The following is a 10,675-nucleotide window of genomic DNA, read 5'->3' as shown; positions in this document are numbered from 1 at the left end:
GTAATACAGTATATATATATATATATATATATATATATATATATTTAAATATTTGTATTTGTATTTTTTGTTGTATATTTTATTAATTTTATTTATCGTACTGATCATATTCCTTTTTAAATGGTTAATAATAGAATGGCAAAACGTTTATTTCAGTTTTGGTTTTGCTTTTAGCCATTCGGATTTTAGCATTTATCTGTTAAACTTGATTTTTCCTATTAAATGACTAATAACTGCTCAGGCAGAATAAGAATATGAGTAAAAATATTAGTCAAGCCGATTGTTATTTTCATTATTTTGTTGGTGCTCAGAGGCTAAACAGAGATTTCTGAAAGTTGCACAACTCAAAAAGACCAACTGGAATCTGAGCCCGCTTAAAGGTTTTTAATGTTTTATTAAATATTTCTACTAACGTGATCATGCTTTCAGCTACCAATAAGACTGAAGTACTCTCAGCTTGGTTTAACGCATTTTACCATGTTTAAATCCATTCTTTAAATTCCACAGATTTGTCCACAGAAAACAGATTGGCGCCCAAAAATGTAGAAAACGTGCGAAATAAGTCATCTTCAGATTCCATCTGGGCCTCCTCATGAGCCAATTCACAGCTCGCTTCTCAACATATTATCTCATAAGGAAATAAGGGAATAACAGAATTACCAGGTACAGGAAATCTAGTTTAAGTTGATAATAGAGCACAATTACTGCGCTGGATTGTGATGAGGTCAATGACTGGCTTCCTGTTTTCTGCACCAGTGACTGGCGCTCTCATTCGATTGTCATTGATTGGAGCTTGCCTCACAAATGCCTTTGCAAATTGACTCGCAACCACAAGCAGGGCGCACATAATGAAGCTTTATGGAAATGAAAGACTGCGCCAAACACACAGCCTCGATTCATAAGCCTCAGTAAAAGCTGTGCCATGTAAGATCCTCAGACAGAGCACAATGAATTGCTGGGGGAGTTTAATCTCGAGATGTTTACCTGAATTCACTAGTTTATACATTTCATTTGAGCGTGCAGTGGGCGAACCACGTCACATTTCACCTCAAAATCAAACACAAAAAAACAGAAAATTGTGTTTGTATGTATATATCTATATCTATAACTTTAAATTTTTTATTAACTAATTCATTTATTAATTAATTTATTTGTTTGCGTTCTTACTTACTTACTTACCAGAAATGAATTTTCTTATGAGACTGTGTTTTGAGGAAATTGAATCTATCATGATAATATTATATTATCACAATTAAAAACAAGTATAAAAATAGACTACATTTTCTTTATGCAAAATAAACGTTCTCATTTCTTTCTTTAGATTTTAGGGTTAAATATGACTTTGTTCTTGACAGGTTTTGTAGTTGCTCTAATAATTATCCAACATCTATTTATTTATTTTTGTTTATATTCTGTAATCATCATAGCGATCATATTAATTAGTAATTGTTCAATTAATTGTTAATTAAAATTAAAAACTTTAATTAGATCTGGAATTTTAGTTCTAATTTGTAATTTTTAGTTCTTGACAGGATTCACAATCACCCCAATAACGATCCCACATGGTTATTTTTGTTTTAGTTATTTTCTATAATAATAATAATCAATTTATTTAATTTTTCATTTTAATTCATTTAATTTTTTATAAATTTTTAACATTCATTTGTAATGTTTAATAACATAATTTTTCATTTATAGTCCAAAATATACTTTTAGACATTTAGATGACTAATAACGGCTCATTGAGAATAATAAGAATACAAGTTAAAATATTGGTCAAACTAATTATCATTTTTGTTACTTGTCAGCTAGACAGATTTTTTCTGGACGTTTTAAAACTCAAATGCAAAAGTAGACTACATTTTCTTTATGCAAAATATAATTTCTCATTTCTTTCTTGTGAATTTAGGGTTAAATATGACCCAGACGTGTTCTTGACAGGTTTTGCGTTCGCCATAGTAATGATCCCACATACATGGACTGACCTATTTCTCAATTACCCTTTTTAAAAGATCACCACCTCTCTAGAATGAAACACAGAGTCTATAATACACGGTTATAGCGCCCAGGCTTTAGACATGAGCTTCATAACATGACCTCGTTTGAGGCTGAGATTTTAACAGCCCTCGGAAACCAACTGACGAATGACCTTTCACAGCGCTCAGCAGCATCCATCAGCCGCCCTCTTTAATACACAATAATATCGAGCGGCCAGATAAACCGTCCTCTCGCCGCAGCCTGCGACATGATTTCTGAATGAATTCAATTCATTTAATATGCTCCACTGTAAAAATAGCAAGGGAGCTGGTTGTTCATATTCATGAGTAGCTGTTGCATAGCGTCTGTTTGGAAAAGACTGGAAATGCTCCAAAACAAGCATCTGTTCAGAAGCTCAGTGTGTCGACGCTCTGATTGAGACGGCCATCCGAATGCAATTACTGCTGAGTCATGGGAAAAGCAAAGGGAAGAAACGGCTCATTCATTTGCAAGGATCCAGAGTCGCTTTTACTCATTTGCTCTCCAGAATCGTGCCAGCATTACTCTTTCAGACTATCATAAAACCAACAAGCTATTTTTAGCACCGTCCGGCTTTTTATGTAGGTCAAAAATCGGAGGATTTCTCTGCAGGTGGGGTGAGATGTATGGGAAAAATAAAGGCAGAACGAGACTGAGACGGTGTTACAGCTTCACCGCTGCTTCATTTTGACTAATCATCCATAAAAGAGTCGACTAGCAATGAATGAATACATTGTTCTTTTGAGTGGGTTCGTTTGAGTGTATTTATTTAAATCGGTTCACAAAATCGGTTTTTGATTGAACTTGTGAGGGAGAAAAGCAGTTTGAGGAATACTACCAAGAATCAAGAATGTATGACAGTTTTATTAAAGGAGTCATATGATGCTGCTAAAAACAACAGTATTTTGTGTATTTGGTGTAATGAAATGTGTTTATGCGGTTTAAAAAAACACATTATTTTCCACATGCTGTACATTATTGTTTCTCCTCTATGCCCCGCCTTTCTAAAACGTGTCAATTTTTACAAAGCTCATCGGTCTGAAAAGCGAGGTGTGCTGTGATTGGCCAGCTATCCAGTGCGTTGTGATTGGCCGAATACCTCAAGCGTGAGACAGAAATGTTACGCCCCTTGCCATATTGTGATGATGCCCTGTCAGGCCGGAGCGATGACTCAAAAATATGAAAACCCATTATAAACGAGGCATTTGTTGCATCCAGTGGGGACATCGATCCACAGCGCAAAGTTGTTGTATTTCCTCAGCAACCAGCACGGATCAGCTCTAGGCATGACGAATCAGATATCATCCACTTTTGGAAGACCAAACAAAGTAGTTTAGCTTTCACAACGAAGCACACAGCTTTTTTACGACATGGCGGCAGAAACAACAAAACTACAGTGAGAATAAAAGTTACGCCTTCTTTCTTTGCGTGAACATTTGGGCGGCGTTATGCAAATCTTCCCACATAGTGATGTAGACATATGGGGGCGTGTTAGAACGAGCCGTTTTAGGTAGGCATGGTTAACTCTTAACTTTTATAAAGAATATCTCTTTGAATTTGAGACTTTAGTCTTTGCAACTTTACAGATCTTCTTTATGCACCAAGAGCTTGTAACACTCCAAAGAGAAAGCAAAAATTTAAATCGCATCATATGACCCCTTTAACACATTGTGATGAGTGGGGCGGGGCTGAGAGCCGTGGGAACAGAGCGAGGCCGGTGGAGTTAATGATAATGCACGACACCTCCTCCACTCACCGGTCTCGAATCCCACGGAGGAGCTCCGGAAGGATAAAAGGAGGAGTGACGACAGTGAAGGAAGAAAGAGGTCCAGGCCTGGACTTTATTTTGTGTTTTGGTTCTGTTTGTGCGCGTCAGTCGTCCGTGAGGGTCTGTCGTGCTGTTTTTTGTTTATTTTATTATTAAAGTTTTGTTTAAATGTTCGCCGGTTCCTGCCTCCTTCTTCCCGAACTACGAACTGTGTTACACACGTATACAACAGTTTTGGGTTTAATAAATTGTATTTATTTTTTGTATTTTTTTTTTATCCATGAGCTATCAGCTCACACAATTATACATTTTATTATTTTATTTTATTTAAATTATTTTATTTTTTATTTTGTAATTAATTTTATTTTAAATTTAGTTTTGTATTTTATTTTCTTAGTTTTGTATTTTTTAATTCAATCATATACTTTTTAATTTTAGATTTTACTTTGGTTTGTATTATATTTGCTTTGTTTTATTTACTTTGTTTGTATTTTATTTTTCATTTATTTTTGTATTTTATTTTTAAATGTTGTTAAGTTGTTTTGTATTTTATTTTATTTTTATTCTTTGATGGCAGTCAAGGAAAAATAAACTGTGAATCTCAGTGCTCTTAAGCAAAGATGGCAGATTGCAAAGGGTATACTTCAGCCGAGAAACTGAACTGAATGGCAATGCTAAGGGATCACTCTTCTGCAGGTTTTATAGACACTTTGGTTGACACAGACCCAGCGTGTCGGTTGGTGAAGAGTAAGGTTGGTTTCTTACATTTCACTGAAGTGCTTCTTTTCAATGTCACTCTTCATTTAGCTTTTCACGTCTCTTGAATATCATGTTCAAATTCAACCTATCTCAGTCCTTTTGTGAGCGGCACCAGTACAGTATCTTGACTATCAGGTCTTCTTTGTGTGAAAGGCACTGTGTCCTTGAGATGCCCTCTAGCTCAAAATAAAGACATGTATGTATTTTTGAGAGAGAAATATTAATTCTGCCTCTCTTAATTGACTGTTATTCGCAGTAGGAAATAGTGTCAGAGTCAGCTGTGAGTTCAAAGGCATCATAAATCATCAAGTCTTGTGAGTCTGTATGTGAGAAGATTTATGATTCTCACCACTGCTGCTCTTTCCTTTGCCCTTTTTATGCTATGCAGGACTTTGGTACATGATACGTGTATATGCATACCTAGCTCAAATGATGCCAAGACTCAGTTACTAAAATTAAAATGCGCAACAATGGCTGGAGCCATTTCTGAGTTAATAAGTAACAAGGAGGCAGCATGATTGTGTGATATTGATTTTATACAACAGTTTAATAAACAAATTTAATATTGGGTAATTTGCATTTAAGATGTGATATTGTCAGATATGTTGTGTTTTTCAATGAACCAGAATAAAAGGGTTGAAAACAAAATCATTCTTTGATAATTCAGAATTATGACATAGGATGTAATTATGAGATAAATAGTCAAAATTTACAAAAATTAGAAATCATAAGGTGAAAAGTCACGATGACAATTTTGATGTTTTAACTCATAAGTCATAATTTTGACTTTTTATCTCAGTTGACTTGATATCTCATGATTTTTACTTTTTGTCTCATAATTGACTTATCTCATAATTTAGATTTTTTATCTCATAATTTACTTGGTATCTCATAATTTGTACTTTTTATCTAGTAATCGGCATATTATCTCATAATTTCAACATTTTTATCTCATAATAGACTTAGTGTCTCATAATTTTGACGTATTATCTTATAATCAACATACTGTAGTATCTCATAATTTTGATATTTCATCTTATAATCAACATACTGTAGTATCTCATCATTTTGACATTTTATGTTATAATCAACATACTGTAGTATCTCATAATTTTGATTTTTATCTCATAATTGACTTAGTATCTCATAATTTAAACTTTTTATCTCATAATTGACTTAGTATCTTATCATTTTGACTACAATTTTATTACAATTGAAAATAACTGTTTTCTATTTGAAACTATTGTAAAATGTCATTTATTTCTGTGATCAAATCTGAATTTTCAGCATCATTACTCCAGTCTTCAGTGTCACATGACCCTTCAGAAATCACTCTAATATGCTGGTTTGCTGCTCAAGAAGCATTTATTATATGTTGGAAACAATTGTGCTGCTTCATATTTTTGTGAAAACTATGACACATTTTTATCAGGATTCTTTGATGGATAGAAAGTACAGCATTTATTTGAAATAGAAATCGTTTGTATCTTTATACATGACTTTACTGCCACTTTTGATCAATTTAATGCATCGTTGCTGAAAAAATTATAAATTTCTAAAAAAAAAAAAAAACTCTCACTGACTGCAACTTGAATAAACCTGACAGAACTGGAGAGGCTCTGCAAGGAGGAATGGCAGAGGATTCCCAAATCCAGGTGTGAAAAACTTGTTGCGTCTTTCCCAAAAAGACTCATGGCTGTATTCGATCAAAAGGGTGCTTCTACTAAATACTGAGCAAAGGGTCTGAATATTTAGGACCATGTGATATTTCAGTTTTTCTTTTTTAATACATCTGCAAAAATGTCAACAATTCTGTGTTTTTCTGTCAATATGGGGTGCTGTGTGTACATTAATGAGGAAAAAAATTAACTTAAATGATTTTAGCAAATGGCTGCAATATAACAAAGAGTGAAAAATTTAAGGGGGTCTGAATACTTTCCGTACCCACTGTATATATATATATTTCTAATTGTAAATGCACAGTGGGTGGCAGGTACAAACATATTTTGAGCTTGTAGTATATATACAGTAAGTGCATAAACTTCACAAAGATCTTCTTGTGTGACAGCTTGTATAGTGACAATCACTTTGAGATAAAAATATATAGGAAAAAGTAGTACCACACCATGACTTGTGACAACTCTGAAATGACTTTCCTTTTCGATTAACATCAAGAATACTTTACTTTATTAACCCCTCCAACCATCAAGCTCCATTTTTGCTATATAATGACTACTTGTCGCTCTCCAATTAATCCCCAGTGGATAAAAAGTCCCTGCGTTTCTTTCAGTCATTAAATATCCTGTTTCACTCAGAAAAGTGTCACATTACAGAAGTAAAATGGGTTGCTAACGGCGTCTCATTCAGATCTATTAGCATAAAGCGCTAGCTCTTCTCATAACAACGCTCTCTGATTTACTGTTTTCATAAAGAGACCCAGGGCCAATTAGATTTGTCTAGGTCATGTTCATGGATGGGTAATTTGCCAATGCGCCTCTAAAGGCTGACTGGATGTCTTTTCCTCTCCTCCACAACTCAATCGAGCTTCAAAGTTAATTTGAGGTCAATCATAACCTCAGATATCAGACTCGCTCCAAGTCTGCTGGCATGTGAACAGCCACAGCTGGGGCCTGATCTGATCGTGCCAAACCTGCAGCCGGTTACTACTGAGAAAACCAGTAATCTTTTTTTAATCAATGCTAATGTCTGCAGGATATTAGATATGGGTTTGAGTTACCTTAGCGAGGCCGCAGTGTCCCTTTTTTTTACGGAAGACCAGACATTCTGATTGGAAATGATACAAATATACAATGAGTCTAATTGGATGAAATGAACAAATGTAATGAAAGATGATGGGTGTAATCTAGACACTCTCATTCATGTTCAAACAAGACGTTGACACACGTGTATGTGTCGTTGTGTGGATGTGTTTCAGGACAGCAGATGATTCAGCTACAGTGGGCACAGTGGTGGTGAGCCGGATGAAGATGGGTGAGATTGAGGATGGTGAGGTGGACCACTTTACCACCGACATGCACCGGAAGGTAAGCTAAATACATACTACTAGCTATTAACTAACTGTTCAGCTTATTCTATTCATTCCTTTTCATTCATTCATTCATGTATTTGTTATTTATTTAACATGTTTCTAAATAAATACATTTATGATAATTTTCTATAATTGATATACAGTAAGTTAATATAATTTATCTTTTGATGAACTACAGTGGAATAACATTTCATTTTATAGAAAGTTTATTTCAGTAAGTGGCATTTCATTTTTATTTCTTGAGTAATATGGTGTTTTTATTTATACTAAACTAGCACTGCTACTAACTTAACAACACTAGTAGTTCAACTGCTTTTAAAACAGTGTAGCATTTGAATATATAAGTATAACAGATAGATAGTTTAGTTTGGCAAGCTAATCTATACAATGTATTTGTTTACTTATTTATGTTTATTAAGTATTATTATTATTTCTTTATTAAATGTATAATGATTTTATTGTATTTTTATACTATGATTTTGCTATTCTCACTTACATAAATGAACTATAGTGTCCTGCACCCACTAGTAAAAAATTATCAAAAATTATATCTGGTCTCTGAATAATTTTTGGTTTCACTGTATATCCTTCGGTTATTTTCACACATAATTATGCCCATTAAAATGTATTTTACAAGTTTTTGTTACTTTCACTATTCATTTTTTTGCTCTATGGTACATCATCTTTAATTTAACAGCATTAGAGCTGCTCCATTGCAGCGGCTTAGTACTGTAATCACGCGCTTTGCTGTAATAATGCAGGGAACCACTCGATATAAAAAACTGTTGTTCTGTTGTCGATGTTTCTTTGTTTGAATATGGCGCTTATCACATGCTGTGTGGTATCGGTGTTTGGTAACTGGGCATTTTAACGAGACCAGTATCAAGCCCGATATCAGTGCATCCCTAATTTTTATAATTTAAGGTTAAGAACTATGACAGAAAGAAATTAGGTTAGACTTTATTTTGATAGTCCACTAACTAATTCTACTAACTATAAGTAATTTGCAACAACATGTCAACTAATTCTCATTAATTTGCAATTAATGTCTACAAACTCTCAGAGTAGACTGTTAGGTTAGGTTTAGGGTTAGTAGAATAAGTTGACATATACTTGCAGTTTCTTATATTAAGCAGACAGTCTACTAATACTCTAATAACTGCTAGTTGACATGTGGTTGCAAAGTTACTTACTGTTAGTAGAATGTCTAAAGTGGACTATCAAAATAAAATGTTACCAGAAATTAATTCTATAGATATTTGGTAGCATTTCATTTTTATTTTGTAGGCACTGATTTTATTTAAAAGGTATGTATGGTTTTTGTTTATACTAAACTAGCGCTGCTACTCACACAGCGAAACTAGTTTTAAAACTGCTTTCAAAACAGTGTAGCTTTTGAAGTATATAACTCATAAGATCCTTTTGAGTATATAAGTATTACAGACAGTCAGTTTAATGCAAACACAATGTTTACATTATGTAAAAAAAAATTAAATGCCCATAAACACAGCATATAGCGTCTTTTCAGAAACATTAAAAGTTAAGTAATGTTTGAAATGCTACCTATAGAATTTATTTATTTGCTTGTTAGGTTGTTCAATTTTATTTGTTAATTTTTCTTTTATACCTTTATTCATTTATGATTATTGTTATGTATATAGTGTATGCCTAATAAGTTATTTTTCTTTTTATGAATGACATTTTTAAATTGAAATATTTATTTCTAGGTATTTTATTTTTTAGGCAATATTATATTTTTATTATTAACAACACCAGTGGTTCAACTGCTTTCAAGACAAAATCACTGTATTTTTCATCCTATTTTATTGTGGTCGCATATACAACTGTAATTTAGTTGTTTTTGAAGTAAAATATGCAATGCTCATATGTAATGTGTTAGTAGCTTGCTGTCTAGCTAACTACGTTTTCAAGAGAGTTACTTGACTGCAGTTGAACTACTGTAAATTAAGAGTGGCTTGTATTTTTTGTGCATGTGCATGCAGTTTGTAAGGGCTGGTAATAGAAAATCACCTCTCAGGACATGTCTCCAGTCAAAGAAGGAAAGTGGAGTGAATATTGAGTGTTGCATCCCTGAAATTCAGTTGCACAGTTGACTGAAGAAGTAAAGCTGCCGTTTGGAGAGCATTTACAGTGTCCATGTATGTGTATATATGGATGATTATGGAATATTGTGGAATATTTTATCCAGTATATTTAGACATCTGTGATGGACATGTGCAAATGAGCCGTATTTGTGTCCCGTGTGTCAGGGAGAATTGAGCATTATTGCACTGACAGACAGCATAACACCCTTCATGTCCCCTAAACTCAATAACTTACACTGACACGGCCATCAGCAGAGCCCTTTAACCTTCATTAATCAGCAGGAAAGAGACACAGACAGAATATAGGGAAGAAACCAGAAGGGTGTGAGAATTGTGGAGCATTATGGAGATGGATGAAGGACATGAGAGAGGAAATGGAGGATATTTAGACTGAGCACCATTTTAATAGAGAAACTTGAAGAGATTTAAATCGAGAGTGCCTTGTAAATGACAGTGCTGAATTTGAATTAATTTAGAGATCAGAATTTCTATTTGAATGCAGGGAAGTAGGAATAACTCCGTTTTTAACTTGAAAAAGTGGATGGAAGACAGACAGACAGACAGACAGACAGACAGACAGACAGACAGACAGACTGACAGACAGACAGACGAATGGATGGATGGAATACAGACAGATAGATAGACAGACAGACAGACGAATGGATGGATGGATGGATGGATGGAATACAGATAGATAGATAGATAGATAGACAGACACACAGACAGACAGACAGACAGACAGACAGACAGATGAATGGATGGAATACAGATAGATAGACAGACAGACAGATAGATAGATAGATAGATAGATAGATAGATAGAGAGAGAGAGAGGGAGGGAGGGAGAGAGACAGACAGACAGACAGACAGACAGACAGACGAATGGATGGATGGAATACAGATAGATAGATAGATAGACAGACAGACAGATAGACGAATGGATGGATGGATGGATGGATGGATGGATGGATGTATGGAT

At 34.2% G+C, this 10,675-nt stretch overlaps 1 protein-coding gene across 1 annotated transcript in view; it reads left to right on the top strand.

Annotated features, from left to right (window-relative positions):
- The window catches only part of LOC107598548 (type II inositol 3,4-bisphosphate 4-phosphatase), a 164,806-nt gene that overhangs the window by 60,428 nt on the left and 93,703 nt on the right, over positions 1–10,675 (top strand). The window contains exon 4 of the mRNA XM_016289922.1: positions 7,479–7,587. Within this exon, the coding sequence (XP_016145408.1) occupies positions 7,479–7,587 (109 nt within the window). The remainder of the gene's footprint in view (positions 1–7,478; positions 7,588–10,675) is intronic.

Source organism: Sinocyclocheilus grahami, unplaced genomic scaffold (assembly GCF_001515645.1).
Source record: "Sinocyclocheilus grahami isolate Dianchi unplaced genomic scaffold, SAMN03320097.WGS_v1.1 scaffold252.1, whole genome shotgun sequence".
NCBI classification, from domain to species: domain Eukaryota; kingdom Metazoa; phylum Chordata; class Actinopteri; order Cypriniformes; family Cyprinidae; genus Sinocyclocheilus; species Sinocyclocheilus grahami.
This window is presented reverse-complemented; position numbering and strand designations above follow the sequence as displayed.